We start from the raw sequence: 24,083 nt of genomic DNA on the forward strand, positions 1-24,083 counted from the left end.
CAGACTGCGGGCCGCAAAATAGCACCTGGAGAGCCTCATGCGGACTGCGGGCCGCGTGTTTGAGACTGCTGATCTAAAATGAGTTAGTTACATCTGTAGCTCATGCTGTAATCAATCAAAATAAAACCTGTAAGCATATCGCAGGTAGGAGCTCATCAATCATGCTACTTACATTTTTGTTCCTTCTATACGGGGACGAAATCTTAACACACGAATAGGACTCGGATAAAAGGTTTTCCATAGTTATGAGTCCGCCAATCATGATGTCTCCATCCTTATGGTATCCTTGTTGTGGAATAGTTACTTCGAAGCTGTTAAATGTGCACTGACCCTCAGCTGTCTTCCTCAGGATGTCACAGAGCATCAACATCAAAACCAGTTGAGCTTCCATCTTTAACGTTATGAAACAGCTTCTGTGAAAATGTTCCCCTTTCCTGCTCCAAATGCTGTCCTTGGACATGGCAGGGGAATTCTTTATGGTTCCTGATGGACTTCTCCGATTGAATATTTGAATGAGAAATAGAAAATGCACGAAAGTAGACTTCTGCATTTACCCCCATGGAGAATGAAAAAAGACAGTGAAATTATGATGCTGATGGTGAGGTGACCGATCTATTTCTAGCTGAGCTCCAACACCTCTTGGGGTACCAGGTGGTCTCTGCTGTGCCTTAATGCTCAGAGGTCAAGCCTTAAGGAATATCTGCTCCTGTCACCTGCATTTACTATGAAAATATAGGTTGCTTCTTTAAATATAATCTTACGGATCTTGTGCCTTCATTAACTAGAGACAAATATTAATTTGATTGGATTGCTAGTGCAGGATGCAACATAATAACATAACAGTGCAATGTAGTTGAGGATAACAGGAAATGATGAAAGATGGGGTGCAGGATGGTAATAAGGGGGATCCAATTTGCTCTGCTACAGAAGGTGTTGGATTACCAAGGAAGGAACACAACAGTCACAGCCTTCCTCTGACATACTCCACCTATTCAGAACAGGTGGCGTCAGAGGCAGTAGTTTGAGAAGGCCCACCCAACATAAGAGTGGGCCCACCCAAAATAACATATCTGACCAGAATCTCAATAACTGGGCAGAGTGAATGGGGTATTTCATCTTTTCCTGTTATCCTCAACTACATTGCACTGTTATGTTATTATGTTGCATCCTGCACTAGCAATCCAACCAAATTAATATTTGTCTCTAGTTAATGAAGGCACAAGATCCATAAGATTATATTTAAAAGAAGCAACCTATATTTTCATAGTAATTGCAGTTGTCAGGAGCAGATATTCCTTAAGGCTTGACCTCTGAGCAGTAAGGCACAGCAGAGACCACCTGGTACCCAAAGAGGTGTTGGAGCTCTGCTAGAAATAGAGCGGTCACCTCACCATCAGCATCATAATTTCACTGTCTTTCTTCATTCTCCTTTGGGGGAAATGCAGAAGTCTACTTCTGTGTATTTTCTATTTCTCATTCAAATATTCAATCGGAGAAGTCTGTAATGGAACCATAAAGAATCCGCTGCCCTGTCCAAGGACAGCATTTGGAGCAGGAAAGGGGAACATTTTCACAGAAGCTGTTTCATAACATTATAGATGGAAGCTCAACTGGTTTTGATGTTGATGCTCTGTGACATCCTGAGGAAGACAGCTGAGGGTTGGTGCACACTTAAGAGCTTCGATGCAACTGTTCCACGACGAGGCTATCACAGGGATGGAGACATTATGATTGGGGGACTCATAACTACGCAAACATTTCATAATTCTTTAATTGAATTATTCTTAGATCATTCTGCTAGACAGGGAAAAATAATGTAAGTAGCATCATGGATGAGCTCCTTCCTGCGATATGCTTATAGGTTTTATTTTGATTGATTACGGCATGAGCTACAGATGTTAACTAACTCATGTTAGATGAATCTTTGGATTCAAAAGTTTTCTAAGCTATAAACATTTACTGTTCATTTTTCCATGTTATGCCTAGTATGAGTGATGTGTAAATGAGGGTGGTGTGGATAAAAGAGAGGTCAGTACTTAGGGGAACTATTGCGGAGGGGTTTAGGGTGTGTCTCTCTTTCCTCTTCTCTCTCTCCCTTCCAATACTCACTCCCCTCTCTTCTCTCTACTCATCTCACTGCCTGTTTCTTTCAATTAAATCGCTCCCTTTTCTTACCCCCCTCCTTTCATCTCTGCCATTTCCTCCTACTCTTATGTATCTTTTCTTATCCCTAGAAGTCTGGGACACATCTCCACTTGCGTTGGATATGAATTTCCTGCTCTTCCAACATGGGTCAGGCATTATTTTCATTGGTGAGGTCTGGGAACATTTATCGGCACTTCCAACTATGACATCTCTCCCTGGTACCACTTCCTCAAGAAACCTCCACCAACTCCTGCATAAGCAGCGTGGTGGGTTTATAGATAGGTAAAAACAAACAAACAAACAAAAAAACAGAGGTGCTAGAGTCCAATGATTAAGTCTGCATGCATTGGGAAAGGAGGGAGTTAAAAAAAATATCTAATTTCTGCTAAACCTTGAGCACTGTTTCTAAGCTTAATACCTTTTTGTATCTTTTATTTTGATGCAAATTTTTCATATTATCTGTCATTTACTGTCCTTCAAGAGATTCACTATTCAGCTATTACAACTTGGTGACTTTTGTGTCTGCGGTGGAGGAGATTAACAACAGCTCAGAACTCTTACCCAACCTCACACTGGGATTCCACATTTATGAACATTACAACAATATATTATTTATGTATAGAGCTGCAGTTAGTACATTTTCAGGAATTGACTCCGGGGTCCCAAACTACAACTGCAAATCATCTGGTCAACTGGCTGCTGTCATTGAAGGTCTTCCACCTGAGCAATCGAGTCAGTTTTACAGCCTCTTCAGTATATACCACCACCCACAGGTCAGGGAGCATCTTTGATTTCACTTCATAACCTCTTCTACAACCTTTCCTTAAAAAACATCAATCTTCAGCTAATTGAAACCAAGACCCCATTATACAAAGCCACACAGCGGAGTGCTACACGGCAAATGATCTGATGCTCAGTCAATTCCGATAGGAGTCAGAGCATTTACCACGTGTCGAGCTTTGTAAAACGGGGCCCAGAGTATTAACCATGTAGAATTCAATTTGTGAGATAGAAACAAACACTTTTAAATAAAACTACATGAAAGTAAAGAATTAATGGGGCAGTTATTAAGTCATTAAAGCACCAGCTGGAAGCCAGTGTTCAAAACCCTTCACTAATAATAATAATAATAACAGTTTATATACCGCAGTACCGTGAAGTTCTATGCGGATTACAAAAGATTCAAAGAAGGATACAAATTGATTGAGCTTAAAAGAGGTGAAAGATAGTGGTTAATAGGTCAAGAGAACCGTTATTGAGGAGAAGGAGATGTACGGGTCAGCTGTCTAGATACTTCAGGAACAGATGTGTTTTTAGGCGTTTCCTGAATTCCTAATAAGCAGCTGGCGAAAGCAATTGTTCTAGATTTTTACCCCATAATGCTGCCTGATGTGAGAGAAGGTGATCATGGTGTTTTTTCAGTTTACATCCTCTAACTGGGGGGGACACGAAGTTCGAATATGAGCTTCTCTTGTGTCTTTTGGCTGAGAAGGAGAAAAGGTTAGTTATGTATATAGGGGCTAGTCCGTATAGAACTTTAAAGCAGAGGCAGGCAAACTTGAACTTCACTAGGTGCCCTTCTGATATTACTTATAACTCTCAGTAACTCACTTATTCCTTCATTACCACTCGTGCAAAATTTTAAGTCCAATTTAACTCAAATGTACGGTGCATTACGTTAACTCATGATTTAATGTATGTTAGACCTATTTAATATATGCTTAATGCATTGACACATGTTATGTCAGAGGTTAAGATGCTTTAAGTCAATTTAGGGACCCATTTACAAAGCTGTGGTGCATTTACCGCTGCGGCATCACTACCGTGGCTTTGCAAATGAGGCCCTAAATTTGTTAAAGTATGTTAAGAATCCAAATACATGCTAACAAATTAAACATTCTTGACCTGTATAATTTGAGGCTGTCAGCTGCAGGATTCCCTTAAAGCCAACATTTTTTACCACCTTATGAGATGTGTAAATATACATAGCTGCAATAGAAAACCTAATATTAGATATGTAGGATGATTGATTTGGTATGAACATATACAAATAAGTAGGATAATCAATGTGCTAGTAACATAAGTAGGATGATTGATTATGCCATAATTATGCCGGTCTTAATAACTCTGTATTCTAACACTGCTACAGGAAACCCCTGTAACTCTGTATAGAGTCAATGAATTATAACACCTTTTACAGAAGCTCATGCAAACCTCTATGTATTGACTCCCCAGTCATTAGTAGAGGTATAAAAGCTCACAATTAACATTAAATAATACCAGGGCCATCATTTCACCAATGCACCAATTCATCATTTCATCACCTCCATTTCTCAACTTTTAGCTCTGGTAGTCAGTTTCAAGAAATCCTTGTAAAATGCTTGAAACGCATCAATTGTTTGGAAATTGTTCTCAAAGGGCTTCTTCAGGAGCCGTAGCGGATAGGAATAAAAATGGTAGAACTAGAAGAAACATATCGAGACAATAGAATTTAATGTCAAGAATTAGAAAATATCACTGAGTCTGGTTAACCAAAAGTTTTCACTGGTTTTCAGAAACCACAATATTGTAAATGAGTTATTTGTAAGGGCCAAAATACTCAGGTAAATATGCATAGGGAGAGAACAATTTTGGAAGTGATTTATTCATGTTCTTGCACCCCATCAATAATTTGTTTTAAAATAGCCCTCCTTACATGATAGTTAAAAAGATTTCTATAGGTAGTGTCGATATCAGAGATAAGGAAGTGTGTTTCTAAATTGTGGAGAGGTATGCAGTGCCTAAGGAAGTATTTACACCTGCCCTTTCTCAGATTTACTCTGTATGCTGGCAATAATAAGTATGAGAGGGAACTTCCTAGCCCTTGCAAGGTCCTATCTCTTTTAGTATAATTCCTAGAGGTTAAACTACTGGACCAGAGATTGTCAGATCTTGATGACTCTCTTTTAATCCTTCTTAATCCTTGGTAAGAGAAAAGGTTATCTATTCTCCCCACCAAAAGTTCAATGAGGATGTGGGTCTCTGCCATGTCAAATCTAAATTTATAAACTTGCTGCAAAATTTTGATAATTATCCATGGAAGCATGTAACTATGAACTGTTGGGGTAATTCTATAATAGGGTGACTGAGAATGGCACCGGTGAAGTGGTTAGAGCTATATCTTCAGCACCTTGAGGTAGTGGGTTCAAACCCCATAATTTTCCCTGTGACCCTAGACAAGTCACTTAATTCTCCACTATCCCAGATCAATTGGGAACCCACTGGGACAGCTAGGGAAAATGCTTGAAGTACCTGTAGAGTATGTAAACCACTTTGAGTGTGGTTGTAGAACTACAAGAAGATGGTATACAAGTCCCAACCCCTTTCCTTGTTTTAAGCCTATTCTAGGAAGAAAATTATCTACTTTTCTTGATGGGCAAAAATAAACTCATTTACATCCTGATTGTATAAAAAGTACTAAAAATTGCATGTGTGAATTTGGTCACGTGTCCAATTTTTGCATGCAATTTAATGCAATTAGCATCGGTGATTGACCTTTTAACAATCATTTACTGCTGCTAATTACTATTAATTAAACTTTGCATGCGTAAACGTAAGCACGGGATCTCTGCCTATATTTCACATGAGTCCAGAATGGGAGGGTCATTTGTGGATTTGGGCGTTCCTTCAAGTTGCGCAGGTAGTTATAGAATAAGGCGGGATCTACAAATGTTTGCACCACGTTTCAGTTTGTATAAATGTCCAAGCCTCAATTTAATCTCGTTTTCCAGGCATTGCAGGCCATATTCCGAAAAAGCTATAAGTTAGGTGTTATTGATGTCTTGATCACTCATACTGGAGCCTAACTTAATTGCTTTAATTGGCTTTAACCAGTGCGGTAATTGGCCGTATTGTTTAAAGCCTATTAAAAACTATTTAAAAAAGAAAGTAGGTGCTGGTAGGAGCCTTCTGGGGTAGGTGCTAGTGGTGCCTAAAATCAAAGCAGGAGTGGTTAGGGGCAGAGATGACCTTAAGTACAATTAGGTGCCGGTAACGTAGACCTTTAAAATCCTGTCCTAAATTACAGGCACCTAAGTTCTTTCTTATGTGCCACTAGCTGAGATTCTGTTAATGGTGCCTAAGTGTAACTGACACGTGACTGGCGCCATTTTTCTAGGCGCCAGCTGACTTAGGCACCGTTTAAAGAATCCAGGCCTAAGTGCTATTCTATAAAACATGCCATTATTATAGAATAACGATGAGCGGTTTTTTTCAGAGTGGAGTTTTAAATACCGTATGTAGAATTTACTCCTTACGGTGAAGTCGCTTATCCTGACCTAGAGGTTAGCATTTTCTTGTATAAATAATAGAATTCATAAGAACATAAGAATAGCCTTACTGGGTCAGACCAATGGTCCATCAAGCCCAGTAGCCCGTTCTCAAGGTGGACAATCCAGGTCACTAGTACCTGGCCAAAACCCAAGGAGTAGCAACATTCCATACTGCCGATCCAGGGCATGCAGTGGCTTCCCCAATGTTTTTCTCAATAACAGACTATGGACATTTCCTCCAGGAACTTGTCCAAACCTTTCTTAAAACCAGCTACACTATCCGCTCTATAGTCTGCACGCTCTAAGGAAACAACCAAACTCTCATCCACATTAACCCAAGGATGACCCTGCAGCCATTAGCTACGGCAAACAGCCAAGTCGATGTACTAAGCTACCTGATATTTTGAACTTTTCTGCTGGAACCCATCACCCCCAAATAAATGTACCCGTGCATCCTGCCCAAACCGCCCATATCCAGTCTCACCGACAACAGATGCACCATTAAATCACGGCATGAACTTTTCTGCTAGTCTTCCATAAGAGCTCATTTCCTTGCAAAAATGAGTAGAATGCCTTTCTTTGTACACGTTCTTTATGCCTTTAACTAATTGGTTCTTTAGAGAATTAGCCACGAAGGGACAGATTCTGTAAACAGTGCTGTTAAACGTATGTCCATCACACACGGCTTTCATCAAAGGTAGGCACTGGAAATATAGGCCAGGGGTTTAAAGGTCTACATTTCTGGTACCCACCTTTGATAAGATTCATGTTTATAGAGGCGCCTTCGAACGCTTAAGGTCATTTCTGGTGTTAAGCAAACCTACTTTGACCTTAGTGTTCTAAGGTGCCTCTGTAGACCGATGATGCCTATTTTAATAGTTTTTAAATGATTTTTACCACTTAAGTTAGGCGCCAGTACCAGCACCTAACGTAAGATGCCATTTATAGAATACGGATCAATATGTAGAGATTTACATGCCAACCTGTGTCCCCAGATGTTTATGGATGTACTTGTTGCTTGTTTAGACTTACGTACATTGACGATGGACAGAGAAAGGGTAACTCTTGCTGCGTCATTTGAAAAAAGCAGGGGCTCTTCTCAGCAGCCCTGTTTTCTAGATCAGAGCAGGAGTTACCTGACCTGCGGTATATAAATCTATTATCCACCCTCAAGTTGGCCAGTCATCTTAAAATACAGAATCTACACAGAGTCTATAGGATTTCCTCAGCAGTAGCAACAAGGGAAGAGGGGTAGGGGGAGATTATCTGCTACTGTTTCTTTGTTATCTAAAAAAACCCCAAATACAATTTATAGACAAGTACAATAAGCACCCATTAAGGAAAACCTCAAAGTCCACAACAAATAACAGGAAAAGAAGTGCGTTAGTTACAAAACAACCCTCCCCCCCCTCACTGATGCTGCTTTGATGTTCATTGGAATTATATGAGCAGCGCTGGTGCATATAGTGCTCCTGGCCATGGTAGAAACCTCTATCGTGGCTTAGTAAAAGGAATGGAGGGTTGGGAGGGGAGGGATTGTCTTTAACAAAAAGAAGCAACCAGAATATGCAATGGAAAAAAAATATGTTCTCTCCACAGTCTCCTTTAACGCTGCTCTCTCTGCCTGAGAGTTCAGTTTGGCTATTGTGATTCTGCATTCCCGCTGGCTTCGGCATCTCATACTTTTTCTTAACTGCTTTTTTCGTGAAGAGATTCACCCACAGAAGTTTACGATATGTTTTCCCTGTCTGTCCTGGCAGGCTCATAATCAAAGTGTGGTACATGGGACAATGGAAGGACTAAGGTAGGGGGTGGAAAACTCTGGTCCTCGAGGGCCGCAATCCAGTCGGGATTTCAGGATTTCCCCCATGAATATGCATGAGATCTATTTGCATACACTGCTTTCTATGCATATTCATGGAGGAAATCCTGAAAACTTGACTGGATTCTGGCCCTCGAGGACCGGATTAGCCCACCCCTGGACTAAGAGGTCCTTTTGCTAAGGTGCGCTAACTGATTTAGCTCACACTAAATGCTAAGGTGCTCTTTATATTATATATATAATCAGTTTGCACGTGCTCAGTAAAAGGACCCCTAAGTGACTTGCCCAGAATCACAAGGAGCAGGATGGGATCAAACTCCCAACCTCAGGGTGAGGAGGCATAAGTTCTAACCACTAAGCCACACCTCCTTTTAACAATATAATCATCTTCTAAATATTTGACAGGTGAATGAGATGTACTTTAATATGACAGAGATGTTTTATTTTTCAGCAGATGAGTTACGCATCAGGGAATCTTGTCATGAGTGACAGAGTTAAGTTTCCTAATTTCTACCGGACTGTCCCCAGTGAGCTACACCTTTGCGCTGGGATAGTCAGGTTGCTGAAGCATTTTGGCTGGACCTGGGTCGGTATCTTTGCATCTGGTGATGAGAACAGCATGAGGGCTGTGCAGATCCTGAGAGAAGGGATTGAGTGGAGTGGAGGCTGCATCGAATTCAGTGTAACCTTCAGAGATTACGGTGCATATATGATTCAAAATATCAACAATATGTTAGAGATCATTCAATCATATTCAAGTAAAGTGATCATTTTCTATTGTAATACAGATATTTTAGAAGCTGTGGCACAAACAAACCTCTGGAAAATACCTGGGAAGATTTGGATTGGTGTTTCTGAGTGGGAATTTGACTACATCCCATTCCATGCTGTTAAGAAAAACACCTTAGTTTTCACTGTGGGAAAGAGGAATATTCCAAGCTTTTATAAATTTGTCCAAGAGGAGAATCTTGCCCGGTATCTAAAAGAGACATATGGAACGGTGTGGTGGAGGATCCATCGTGGCAATTGGTACTCACATTACCTCAAAAAATCCTGCAGAAAGTCATAAAGCATCTGCCAATCCCAAACACTGTGACATCATAAACTCTAGGAGTATGTATAACGTATACAATGCTGTGTACGCCCTGGCAAAATGCACTGCATGCCATGGTCACGTCTAGTTCTGGAAATACCACCCTATGGAAAGGAGAAAGGGAGAGATTTGGGGATTTTTTGCCATGGAAGGTAATTTGATTTATCAAATAAATTAGCACAGGCTGGCTCAGCAAATGCACTGAAACCCAAAGGTATTTAAAGGCCTCTGGTGCATTTGCAGCGTGGCTTCATAAAGAGACCCTTAATTTAATTTGATTGAATATATTTATATACTGCCACTCTAACATTCGAGATGGTGTATACTTTATATGAAAAACAAAGAATAAAAAGAAAACTGCAGAAAAATGTACAAGGTGCAGGGATTTATTCAACAAAAGTCATAAAAACATATATCTATAATAATAAAACGCTAAGTGCGCATGCGCATTCACACCGCGTGTTCCCTGATCCCTGATCTGTCGGGATGTGGCGGCAAGAGTGCGCATGCGCTACAGGAGGAGGGCTTAAAGGAGCGGTGCTGGCGGTGGTTGCCGGGAGGAGGGCTTCGAGGCAAGGCTGCTGGCGGCGGAGGGCAGACGCCGGGCCAGGACGGTCTGAAGAAGATGTGGATGGCGGTGGAGGGAGCGATCGCAGAGTCCTGCCGTCGAGACGGCCCCTGCCCAGGGAAACCTTCCAGGAAGTAAAGATAAACCAGCTCCGGAACACTTGCAATTCAAAGTCGCTGCCACGGCTCCTCTCTCGAACTGCACCAGCGTCGGAGAAGACTTCCGACTCAGGCGGGGATCGAGAGAGGAGTCGCGGCGTCGGCTTTGCACTAAAACATGAACTTTGATGGAAGAGCTCTCCCCAATCGGGAAAACTACAGATTTCAAGCCCCCATCTTCTGATCTGTAGAGGGAGAGTACCTTTAGGTCAGCTCCCCTGTTTCTTTTCTAATCCCTACGCTCCAGATCGGGAGGGGTGCAGCTCTCCCCAGGGAAACCATTGACTAATTAAACATAAACCAAGCAAACCCGCATGGGAACTAGCTCTCTCACACTTAAGATATAGTTACGGTACACAAACGAGCTTAAACATAAAGCAAATGTGGCATCACATCCGGGTAATAGTAGGCGTGTTACACGGCCGAAATTATCATGTTCAAGAGTGTGTCCGCCAGCTGGGATTATAACACCAACCTGACTGCGGAGAACCAGCAGAAGCAGGTAGTTCGGCGTGGAGGGAGACCACACAAGTGTTTTGCGGCGGATTTTGTTGTGGGGGAGGGGAAGGCAAGGACGATTGAGTATGAAAAACGGTAGGGGTGGGGAAGGGGGTTAAACAGATCCTTACTAAATAAGCCTCCAATGGGAAAGTCATTTTAGATACATATTCAAGGCCAGTTTCCAGTTCTTTCATCTGTGCTCCTCTGTTAATGAAGATATCGTGTATTTTGATGCCTACATAAGAGTAGGGGCAGGGATTGGGGAATGACTACCTCCCTCTTCCTGGCTAATGAGAGCTAGCAGGTGGAAAGTAGCTAGCTGGATGGGGAAGCTGCATACGGAGATGAGGTGCTGCAAGTATGCAACTGGTGCAACCCCAAACTTATATGTCATGTCTATATTTCTAAGTTAGATTGTAAGCTCTTTGGAGCAGGGACCATCAATAAATGTCAAAATGGCTACATCAGGTCACCAACTTCGACTTTATTCTACCCACCGAAAAAGTGACCGGCTTGAAACCTTTGCGCAAATCAAAACAAAGAGCCTGACAAACAGCAGGCAGGGGGTGGTCTTTGGGGGGGGGGGGGGGCGCCGGCACATCTTCTCTCTGCATACCTCTTTAAATGTTCGCCAGCGCACGGAGCATATTCCGTTCTTCAAATAAGCTACTCTTAGATTTACCCTTCTCCTCCACTGCCAATTCCATAGGGAACATGTGACGGAAGGAGGCTTTACTAGCACCCGTTAATGTAACGGGTTAAAAAACTAGTAACGTAAATAAACCAATTGTATCCAAAAGCTGGTCCTTGTTCTCGTGTGTATCGGACACGACAGTTCTGTTTGAGATTTTGTTTGTTTTCATCCATCTAGTCTTTTGAAACTCTGTGTACCATCCATCAGGGACCTCTGAGGAAGAAATGTTTTTCGAAATACAGGCCATGTCGGGTCCGGTATACACGAGAACAAGGACCAGCTTTTGGATAACAATTGGTTTATTTACATTATATATGTTTTTATGACTTTTGTTGAATAAATCCCTCCCAAAAACTTAAACTATCCTTCCCCTCACTAAAAGGTATCCCCTATGTGGGAAAATTGGGTAAATCCCTCTTCTTCAGAATTACAGGGCTTTGAAATAACCTTAATACCCCACTATGGAATCAGGTCTCCTTCCAACTATTCCGTAAGCACCTGAAAACTAGGCTTTTCACAAAAACTTAATGCTCTCCTCCCCCCCATACCCAACCCCCAATTCCAATGTGTTATCCCATCCTTTATTAAACTCTTGTAAACCGTGCCGAGCTCCATAATCATGGACAGTATGTGGTATATAAAAGCTTAAGGTTTAGTTTAGTTTAGCCACTGCAAAAGAGAGCGAACACTTGAAGGGCAGTTAGGCTGAAGCACCTTAAACAACATGCAAAGGACCTTAAATTTGACCTCTGTATCGACAGGTAGCCATTGAAGCTCACGAAGTTTAAACTGCTTCTTACCTGTAGTGCAGCAAGACTATGAAATTTTCATTCTGAAACAGCACTTTGGTCTGTTTACAATAAATATAATAAAAACATAACTGATAAAACAGGGGATTAAAATATAACATTATTACTTATTATTATTAATTATTATTACATAGTCCAGCAGTTTTTCCAATTCACTCACTATATCATTTTCGGTGCAGTCCATAAACTTATGGCCCTGGATCGGTAGCATGGAATATTGCTATCCCTTGGGTTTTGGCTACCATGAGAATAGGCTACTGGGCTTGATGGACCATTGGTCTGACCCAGTAAGGCTGTTCTTATTTTCTTAAAGCCAGCTGTCTGCCTGCTTCCGATTCATTGTATGCATGGAGATTTGCACTTATCTTTGGCACAATAGGTTCCCTTTTCTGACACAAACCTGTTTTTTAGCACTCCCCTCTTTTGGTGTCTCTTTAGAAAAAAATAAATAGGAATTGTCCGTTTCTATTTTCTTCTCTGGCAAATGTCTGGGCTTGGCAATAGGTGGGAAAACAGCCAGCCTTTTGGCATCTCTGAGTATAAGTCAAGGTTCACAATGTGACATTGGCAAAACAAGAGATTTGTCGGAGGCTTGAAGCAGTGGCATACCTAGCATATGTGACACCCGGGGCCCATCATTTTTTGACACCCCCCCCATCTATATGAAAAATATGATTTTTAGTAACAATCCACATATCGCACCACAAGAGTGCACCTAGGAAAAGGCAGCATCTTAAACACTGCAGTGAGCACACATACATTGTAAAACTAAACAAGCCAGATCCCGCACAGTCAATTGATCCTGCAGTCAATGCCAACTGAAAACTATGTCCTTTTCATACACACAGAACATAGATACGCCCTCGCCCAATATGGAATAATCACAAACTAAAAATAGAAATATGTAGACAAAAGTTAAACTGAACCGCCAAGAAACCAGACTCTGCATACAATGCAACACCACAAAAACAGTAACACATGTCCTCTAATACTGTGCAAAATATAAAGATAGTAGATGTAAATTTGAAAAAACTGATACATAATAATCACCACTTTACCAATTAACAAATAAAAATAAAACAAATAATGAGAAATAAGAAAATACCATTTTATTGGACTAATCCCCATAAGCTCGGTCCCAATCCCCGCAAACCACCTGATTCCATCCACACAAGCCTTGAATTGTTTTATATTGAACTTATTATATTAAAGTATAAAAAGAAACAATATTCTGTACATTTGTCAATTTATAAATCAGCATCTTCTCCCCACTCTCTCTTCCCTATTTCCCTTCAGCGTCCTCTGCCCACTCTCTCTCCACTTTCCTTCAGCGCAGGCACATAAAAACAAGCAAGTAATTTTATATCATTTTAATTCTATTCATTCATAGAAATTAAAGTCTAAATAATGCCAGTCACATAACAAAACATGATTTTACTAAATTAATTCCCTGCACAGTCAAGCCTGCAAAGATTACTAGATGTCTTTCAGCAGCACCCCTCCCTCCCCCTTACCTTTGTGGCCAAGTCAAAATGATCTACCAACAATAAAATTTTAAAAACAAAGCACACTGTACGCAGAGAAAATGTTAATTATCATTTATATTTCACGGGTTTTCAAAGAGGTCAAGGCAGATGACTTTATGCAATGTCACCTCAGTAACAACTGTACAAAAATAGACAAATATACCCCCTCCCTTTTTACTAAACTGCAATAGCATTTTTTAGCGCAGGGAGCTGCGCTGAATGCCCCATGCTGCTCTCGACGCTCATAGGCTCCCTGTGCTAAAAACCGCTCTTGTGGTTTAGTAAAAGGGGGCCATAGTGCAAAATATAGACATCATATATAAATTCTGAAAATGGACACATTTTGATCACTAAATTGAAAATAAAATCATTTTCCCTACCTTTGGTAATTTCATCAGTCTCTGGTTGCACTTTATTCTTTATTTCTTCCCTTCTTTCAGCCTCCTGTATGCTTCCTCTCCTCCAGACCTCATTCCCTCCCCCAACTTTTTCTTTGTTTCACCCTGTCCCTTCTTTCTTTCTCTCTCCATGCCCCCTTTCTTTCTCTATGCCTGTCTTTCTCTGATTCCGTGCCCCATTTTTTTCTTTGTTTCTCCTTGCCCCCTTTCTTTGTTTCAGGCTCCCTATCCCCTCCTCCTTTCTTTCTTCCTTCCTGCCCTCCCCCATGCCACCGCCGCCGAGGAATAGGCTGCTGCCACTGCCGCTGCCACTGCCACCATCGGGAACAGGCCGATATCTCCCTACTTCTCTTCCATACAAGGCCGCCCAACTCTCGCCGCCCAACGTCAATTCTAACGTCGGAAAGGACGTTCTGGGCAGCCAGGCAGCGATTGGCTAGCCAGAACGTCCTCTCGACATCAGAATTGACATCGGGTGACAAGAGTTGGTCGGCCCCGCAGGGAAGAGAAGCAGGGAGATCAAAGAACGCGGCGCCGGCCTGTTACCCGATGGCAGTGGTGAGAAGAGAAGGGAAGGGAAGGGAAGCAGGTTGGGCACCCCTGCTCTAAACGAGCCTCGAGCCGCACTCTAGGGAGAACAGTGGAGGGTGGCCAGCTGTGCACCCCCCTTGGGGCGTGCACCCGGGGAGGACCCCCCTCCCCCCCGTTGGCATGCCACTGGCTTGAAGGTTTCAGCGTGTGGGGTTCACTCAGTGAGGGTGTTGCAGTAATGGAGAGCTGAGGTCTGACAGTTGAAAGGAGACAACACTTTGATTAAGGAGTTGCCGACACTTTAAACTGAGTAAAATATATATATTTTTTTGTATTTAACCCTGTGCACAGTGGTAGGCTTAGTCTCTATTTGAAATTTTCATTTTTTAAAGTGGCGTTTTTTGATGCCTATGATAAGAAGCGAGCGGCTTAAAATCATTGTCGATTGCCATCTCTGATATAGTGCTTGAGGTTTTTTCTCCACCTTCTTATTAAATGGGTTTTTCTGTGTGCAAACCCACTTATGGCAGGTAACATTAATATTGTTTAGGAAGTGTAATCTGTTGCCAGACTATTATTACTTGTGAGATATCTTTGAAACTCGACTACGGAGTGAATGTGCACACTGCCCAGGGCCCCTCCCGTGGAAGAGCTCTTGATCTGACCGTGGTTGATGGGCTTCTCCCGGCCTGTATGAGATAAGAACATAAGAATATAAGAATAGCCTTACTGTTCTCATGGTTCCCAATCCAGGTCACTAGTTCCTGGCCAAGACTCAAAGAGATGCAGTTATATATCACGGTGAAGTATAGTACTTATTTACAAAGAAGAATAAGTACTATAATTGTCCCTTTCTCTTACTAATAAAGGCATTAGCTAGTTTTAAAAAAGAAACGAGTGTGTGTGATGTTTTTTCTACAATAGAGACAGTACGTAAAAACTGTTTTCTCCTCGATTTTTGTAACCGTTACGGCTAGGCAGAACAACGTACAATTTTCTTGACTCATGAGTCAATTAGTACCAATAGTCGGGTGATAACAATCAATTATTGGCATCCTTTGTCTCCAATTAGGATTTATATGTGCATGCAAACTTTTCAACGGGTGACTAAAAAGGGGCGTGAACAAGGGAAGAGCTTAGGCAGGTTGGGGTATTCACTAAAGATGGAAGATGTATTTCAGAATACCAAGGATTCACACTAAAATTATACACCAACATTTACTCCTGGTTTCTGTTTGTGAAAACCTCATAACCAAAGCTGGATGTGAATCCTGGTGCTGTTACACACTATTCTATTCTATAAGTGAGATGTGAGAAGATAGGGGAAGAGGTGAGTCACTTGTTTACTCTTTAGAAAAATGCTAGGAGGAAGGGGCATGTATTGAAGCTACTAAATAGAAGATTTAAAACAAACATAAGAAAATATTTCTTCATGCAACGTTTAATTAAACGCTGGAATTCATTGCCAGAGAATATAGCAGCATTTTAAAAAAGCTTTGGATAACTTCTTAAAAGAGAAGTCTATAAGCCATTACTAAGATGGATGTGGGGAAATCCACTGCTTATTCCTAGGATAAGCAGCATAAAATTTGTTTTACTTTTTGGGACCTGGGTTAGCCAGTGTTTGAAACAGGATACTAGGCTGCTACTGTCCCATTAATGGTAACTTATGTTCTTATACTCTTAAGTGCAAAATTGTTTTTCCCATTCTCTGAATAATGCAAATGGTTTTAAGTCAAAAGATGAACCAAACAGATGATTGAACTAAGGACGATCCAAACTGAAAATGTTTGCAGTGCATATACCTCAAATTTATATATGGCAGGGAATTAAATACAAACTGACCAACTTCTCCAGTACAGTTATTTTCTATACTTTAATTTTGGAAATGACTTATAAGAAACATGTCACTGTTATGTTGCTTGAAAAGGAAACCCATTCGTAAAATCCAGATGAGACTATATGTGCTTGAAGTTAGCAACATATTCTTGCAATTATTTTCACTAATAAAACAAATTTGCTTTTCCATTAGCTTCATCGTTATCTGAAGAACCTCCACTTTAAGGACGCCCTGGGTGAGGAAATATTTTTTGATGAGAACAGTGATTTCGCCATTGGATATGATATTCTACATGTTATCTTTCTACCCAATCTTACCAAAATTAGTAAAATAGTTGGAAGTTATAACCCTTATGCTCCACTGGGGAAGAATTTTACAATCAATGAGACAGCGATCATGTGGGAGGAGCCATTTGCTCAGGTCAGATTTGAGTAACAGAAAAACAAGATGGAAGAAAGTGAACCACACACACATATCATGCATGTAGTTACAGATAAAAGCCCTCTTTTCCAAAACCACGGTAGAGTTTTCTACCGCATCCAAGGGAACTAAATGCTATGATGCTGCTCTGACACTCATTGGAGCATTAGTTGTCCGGACCAAGTAAAAACCTCTACCATGGCTTAGAAAGGGGGTGGGGAGATATATAACAATACCAAGGCTGATATTTACAAAAAAATGATTACCCATATTTAGGTATCTAAGTTGGGCCTCTCTTTTGAGCCAAATTTAGAAGCCTAATGTTTCTAGCGCACTTAAACTTAGTAGATGGATGTCAGCCAAAACTTTCCAATATAGTATATTTATTTGTTTTTCCATTTGTTCGGGTGTTTTTGAAACTTATTTTCGTGTCTTGAGCAATGTCATCAATAGAACAAACTACCGTATTTTCACTCATATACCGTGCACCCGTGTAAAACGCGCACATGGGTATAGCGTGCGGGAAACTGTAATTTATGTAAATAGGGACCAGGGGAGCATGGAAGAGGTGCTGCTGACCGGGGGAGCAGGGAAGAGGGACTGGGGGAAGAGGGAAGATGTGCTGCTGACCGGGGAAGCAGGGAAGAGGAACCGGGGAAGCAGGGAAGAGGAACCGGGGAGCAGGGAAGAGGTGCTGCTGACTGGGGGAAGAGGGAAGAGGAACCGGGGGAGCAGGAAAGAGGTGCTGCTGTCCGGGGAAGCAGGGAAGAGGAACTGGGGGAGCAGGGAAGAGGTGCTGCTGACTGGGGGAGCAGGGAAGAGGGACCGGGGGAGCAGGGAGCAGGGAAGAGGTGCTGCTGACCGGGGGAGCAGGGAAGAGGTGCTGTTGGACCGTGGTGGGAGGGAGGGGCGTAAAAATGGGTTTGGATCTGGGGCTGAAAATAGGGGACATGTGAGGGAAGGAGGCTTTACTAGCACCCGTTAATGTAATGGGCTTAAACACTAGTATATATATAAAAGCTTGATCATTTGAAGATTGCAGTGAAAATACTCTATTTAGCACAGAATGCAGCTCGTGTGAAGCACATTTGAAGATCTTGCAAGTGATATACTGACTATGTATGATATGATATTTTGTTCTGGCATAAGAACATAAAAAGTTGCCTCCGCTGAGTCAGACCAGGGGTCCTTCGTGCCCAGCAGTCCTCTCCCATGGCGGTCCATCAGGTCCATGACCTGTAAGTGATCCTATGTCTAAAACTTTTCAATCCCCATTTTTCTTCTATCTATACCCTTCCATAATCCTATCTCTACCTCTATCTATATCCCTCAATCCCTTTATCCTTCAGGAACTTGTCCAATCCCTCTTTGAATCCCCTTAATGTACTCTGACCTATCACATCCTCCGGAAGCGCATTCCAGGTGTCTACCACCCTCTGAGTGAAGAAAAATTTCCTAGCATTGGTTCTAAACCTGTCCCCTTTCAATTTCTCAGAGTGCCCCCTTGTTCTTGTAGTTCCCAATAGGCTGAAGAATCTGTCTATTTCCACCTTCTCTATGCCCTTCATGATCTTGTAAGTCTCTATCATGTCTCCTCTGAGTCTCCGCTTCTCCAGGGTGAAGAGCCCCAGCCTTTCTAGCCTGTCTGCATATGAAAGGTTTTCCATACCTATTATCATTTTTGTCGCTGTTCTCTGAACCCTCTCAAGTATCTCTATGTCCTTCTTTAGATACGATGACCAATATTGAACACAGTATTCCAGATGCGGGCGCACCATCGCGCGATACAACGGCATGATGACTTCCTTCGTTCTGGTTGTAATACCCTTCTTAATTATACCCAACATTCTGTTTGTTTTCTTTGAGGCTGCTGCGCATTGTGCTGTTGACTTCATTGTTATGTCCACCAGCATACCCAAGTCCTTTTCAAGGTTACTTGCCTCTAGTACTAATCCCCCCATTTGGTAGCTGAACATCGGGTTCTTTTTCCCTATATGCATGACCTTGCATTTTCCCACATTGAAGATTGATAGGTGATACATGTGTACGTCATAATAAACTTGGATTTAGAACTCATATCGAAAATGCCCCTCCACGTCACTTGCTTCCTTTTGCCACTAGGAGGGCAGAAGAGTGTCCCATATTGCTTGATAGTATGCGCTACTGAACAATAGTGTGCCTACTCACAAATAGTGTAGATTATTGAGCTGTAGTGCTCCATATTGAGCAATAAGGTTCGCTAATAAACAATAATCTATATATATAAAATCGGAGGTATGTATGTATGTATGTATGTATGTGTGTGTGTATGTGCCGCGATCACGCAAAAACGGCTTGACCGATTTGAATGAACATTGGTATGCAGATCCCTCACTACCTGGGGTGATATGTTCTGGGGGTCTCGCGGCCCACCTGCACACGTGGCTGGAGCTACAAACAGAAATTCACATTTCACCCATTCATGTCAATGGAAAAAATGTAAAAAGCTGCCATTCTCACAGTAATTCAAAAACAACTTGACTGATTTGAACGTAACTTGGTATGCAGATCCCTCACTACCTGGGGTGATATGTTCTGGGGGTCTTGCGGCCCACCTGCACACGTGGGCGGAGCTACAAACAGAAAATCTTATTTCATCCATTCATGTCAATGGAAAAAATGTAAAAACCTGCCATTCTCACTCTAATTCAAAAACGGCTTGCCCGATTTGAACGAAACTTGGTATGCAGATCCCTCACTACCTGGGGTGATATGTTCTGGGGGTCTCGCGGCCCACCTGCACACGTGGGCGGAGCTACAAACAGAAAATCAGATTTCACCCATTCATGTCAATGGAAAAAATGTAAAAAGCTGCCAACGCAAAAACGGCTTGCCCGATTTGAACGAAACTTGGTATGCAGATCCCTCACTACCTGGGGTGATATGTTCTGGGGGTCTCGCGGCCCACCTGCACACGTGGGCGGAGCTACAAACAGAAAATCATATTTCACCCATTCAAGTCAATGGAAAAAATGTAAAAAGCTGCCAACGCAAAAACGGCTTGCCTGATTTGAACGAAACTTGGTATGCAGATCCCTCACTACCTGGGGTGATATGTTCTGGGGGTCTCGTGGCCCACCTGCACACGTGGGCGGAGCTACAAACAGAAAATCATATTTCACCCATTCAAGTCAATGGAAAAAATGTAAAAAGCTGCCAACGCAAAAACGGCTTGCCCGATTTGAACGAAACTTGGTATACAGATCCCTCACTACCTGGGGTGATACCTACCTGGGGGTCTCGCGGCCCACCTGCACACGTGGGCGGACTTACAAACATAAAATCTGATTTCACCCATTCAAGTCAATGGAAAAAATGTAAAAAGCTGTGGGACCGATTTGAACGAAACTTGGTATGCAGATCCCTCACTACCTGGGGTTATATGTTCTGGGGGTCTCGCGGCCCACCTGCACACGTGGGCGGACCTACAAACATAAAATCTGATTTCACCCATTCAAGTCAATGGAAAAAATGTAAAAAGCTGTGGGACCGATTTGAACGAAACTTGGTATGCAGATCCCTCACTACCTGGGGTGATATGTTCTGGGGGTCTCGCGGCCCACCTGCACATGTGGGCGGAGCTACAAACAGAAAATCAGATTTTACCCATTCATGTCAATGGAAAAAATGTAAAAAGCTGTGGGATCTCCAGTTATTTTACTTAGCAACCTTGACCCACCAAAACTTTGCAATGGCACAAGGCTTTGTGTAAAGAGGTTACTGGCCAATGTAATTGAAGCGACTATCTTAACCGGAAAGGGACAGGGTGAAACCGTATTTATCCCGCGGATACCACTTATTCCAACAGATCTTCCTTTTCAGTTTAAGAGATTGCAAATTCCAGTGAGACTTGCATTCTCTATCACAATCAACAAATCACAAGGACAGACTATTACATACTGTGGAGTGGATTTAAGATCCCCCTGTTTTTCCCATGGATAACTCTATGTTGCTTGCTCAAGGGTGGGTTCACCCAAGAATGTATATGTTCTTGCTCCTGGAGGTGAAACTAAAAATGTTGTTTATAATCAAGTTTTGTGTTAGTTGTATTGTATTCATTTTGTCAAATATTTCACATTATAATTTGAATATTGTACTTTTTATAAAGCTGTAAAAAAATAATTTCATTCACCACTATAAAGTATCTTTATTTGAATCCATTTACAGTGTTATTGCTATAATTAAATACCCGTGCAACGCCGGGGCATCAGCTATTATGCAATATTGGAGCCAGGACTAGAATTTGGGTGGGTGAATCAGGGCAAGTGCCCTGGTCTCCACGGCTCCAAGGGGCCCTCTTGGGCTGGGATGTCCTTCCCTTCTCCGCACTTGGTTCTAAAGCGCTCCTCACCTTTTAAAATGCAAAAGGGTCACTGGCGTGGCTGTGATTCTCTTGCACTGCTGGAGGCTTCCTTAGCTCTGCTCTTCTGCCGTGGTCCGCCCATATGGAAACAGGAAGTTGATTTGGAGGGGGCGGGCTTCAGCAGAGGAACAGTGTCCAGCAAGCTGTCAGGGACACTAGAGAATCGTTGTTGCACCGGTGACCCCTTTTCATTTTAAAAAGTGAGGGGAGCTTTGGAACAGAGTGGGGGGAGAAGGGAAGGATGTGCCCGCCCACTTGGCCAGCTAGAGCAGCTGATTTTTAACTGAAGGGAGTGATTCTGGATGACAGGGCATTTGGTGGACCCAGGAGGAGAGAGAGAAGGGGAGGAAGGGGAAGATGCTGGATGAGAGAGCATTTGATGGGGAAATCAGAAGAGAGGGGCAGATATGAGAGAAAGTGGGGTGACCCCTCCTTAATTACTGCCCTAGGCCTCAGCAAATCTAACACAGGTCCTGAATTGAGCAGTCATGTGTACTTCTTCTTAGCATATGCTTATCTTTCAACTAAATCAGTCAGTAGAGGAGACTAATGCAGTGTACAAAGCCCAAAACCACCAGGCAAATATATAAGTGGACATACAGCATATTGATCCAATTTGATATACTGCTTAAAAAGTTGTCGAAGCCGTGCACAAAGTCAGGAACACATAAAATCTTGTTTAGTAGACACTACAGGGATACTGTGGATCATCTCTGAATAAATTTTGTAATTCGGAGCTAGATTTTCAAAAAAAATGCATAAAAATAACCGATAAGCTGCTATCACAGCTGTTATAGTAGCAATTTTTAAAAAGTGAGTCATTCTCCAAAAAATGCTCATACAAATGAGGTTGGTGGAGAGTAGCGAAGACTCACTAAATTTGCATGTGTCCATTGCTAGTTATAGTTATGGGCACATGCACAGAATAAACAAAAAACAAAACCCACAACAGCGGGAGAGATGCTGAATCTCTCTGGCTGCTGACACACATACCCAGCAGGGGGAGAGATGCCCAGTCTCTCCCGCCACCAACAAATACCCACCCAGCAGTGGGAGAGTTGCCCAAGCTTTCCTAACCAATTAAAACCCCTCCCCTCACAGCAGGAGTGATGCCCAATCTCTCCTGCTGCCAATCAGCACCCCCCCCTAGTTCCCCTCAGAAGCGGGAGAGTTGCCCATGCACTCCTACCCACCCAGCACATCCCCCATGGCTAGAGAGTTACCCATGCTCTCCCACCACCACTCAACCCCTCCCCGTGCATCCAACCTCCCCCATTCCTCCACCTTCTCCCTCCTTACCTTCTTTTCAGATGACTGGCTGGAGAGATGCCTACGCCTCTCGGCCGACTGGCCCATCTCTTCAACCTGCCTCTTCAAAATGGCAAAACTTCCCCTCCCCAGTGCATCCTGCGATGCACCAAGGAGGGGCCTTAGGCATTGATTGGCCCAATTGTTTAAAGCCCCTCCTATGGGTGGGGCCTTATGCATCTGGGCCAATCAGTCGTGGGCTTCTTCTTTAAAAGGATCAATGCAGTTTACAACAAAAATATCCACTTAAAGGAAAGGATAGGACAGATCCACATCTACACCAAACTAACTAAAAACATCTTGGCCCAGATTCTGTAAATAGTGCCGCTATCGGCAGCCATCTTAAAAACGGCCACCAGTCACATAATGCTGCATTTGAAAAATCACAACCCAGAGTTATTTCAAGTTATTCAAATTTTTTCTCAATCCTCAGACACGTCCACAGTCCAGATGCAGCCCGAGATGCCTTCCTGGGTTCAGGAAATTAACCAAGGAAGGAAAACCCGTCTGCTGCTATGACTGTATCCCCTGTCCAGCGGGAGAGGTCTCCAACCAAACTGGTGAGTGATTTCATTATAATGTGAAATGCCCCTGATTATTCATTACTGGGTCAATATTCAGCCTTGACATTCAATGTTTAAAAACAAACATTAAACACTGTTTGCCATGACTATAAAATCCAGATATTCAGGGCTGGTGTCCAGATAACATTATGATTTATGGTCTATTTTATTTAATATACCACCCTTCTTTATACAGTAAGAACAGTTCACAGAATCAATGAAACATACAATCAAATTAGCTCCATCTAAAAAGGAAAAAAGAAAAAAAATCTGCAGGCTACAGTGCAATAAATCCAAACCATATCTGAGTAGTCCAACTGAATAGAAAAGGCCTCTTCATAAAGATAAGTCTTTAGCAGAGATCTAAATCTTAAATACGAAAGTTCAAGATGTACGGAAGATGGAAGAGAGTTCCAAGGAGAAGGTGAAAAACATGGGGGGGGGGGTCGTGGGTCGGCAGGGGGCCGATCAGGGATTCAGGGGCAGTCATTGGGGGGTAGTGTCGAGGGCAGGAAGGCCTGGGATCTCTCTTGCCCGTATTGTAGTGGGGGTGGGGGGTAGGGGGTCCGCCTGGGCAGGAGGGGTTGGGCTCCCTCCCGCCCGATCTTGTAGGGGGTGGGGGGCGAGAGGCCAGGAGGGCTTGGGCTCCCTCCTGGCCCCATTGGACTCAGGGGGAGATTAGAGATCGCAGGGCAGGAGGGCTTGGGTTCCCTCCTGCCCTGAACGTAATCGGGGGTTGGAGATCACGGGGCAAGAGGGCTTGGGCTCCTCTTGCCCCAATCTTATTTAGGGGTTCGGGGGTGTCGCAGGGCAAGAGGGCTTGGACTCCCTCTTGCCCCGCGGCACACCCTAATGAAGATCGGGGCAAGAGGGGAGTCCCTCTTGGTCAGATGTCGTGGGGGGGGGGGATTCTGTAACCGGTGTTGTTTTTGATAGACACCGGTTACAGAATCCAGCTTTTAGGTGAAAGACTGGCTCCTCCTTCGCCTAAAAGC

General features: G+C 42.8%; 1 protein-coding gene across 1 annotated transcript in view; it reads left to right on the forward strand.

The window, feature by feature from the left end:
- Window positions 1-24,083, forward strand: part of LOC117368632 (vomeronasal type-2 receptor 26-like) — a 48,665-nt gene that overhangs the window by 12,660 nt on the left and 11,922 nt on the right. Inside the window, exons 3-5 of the mRNA XM_033962361.1 lie at window positions 9,066-9,277; window positions 16,588-16,815; window positions 22,959-23,085. Coding sequence (XP_033818252.1) covers window positions 9,066-9,277; window positions 16,588-16,815; window positions 22,959-23,085 — 567 coding nt within the window. The remainder of the gene's footprint in view (window positions 1-9,065; window positions 9,278-16,587; window positions 16,816-22,958; window positions 23,086-24,083) is intronic.

The sequence above is a fragment of the Geotrypetes seraphini genome, chromosome 10 (genome assembly GCF_902459505.1).
Source record: "Geotrypetes seraphini chromosome 10, aGeoSer1.1, whole genome shotgun sequence".
Taxonomy (NCBI): Eukaryota; Metazoa; Chordata; class Amphibia; order Gymnophiona; family Dermophiidae; genus Geotrypetes; species Geotrypetes seraphini.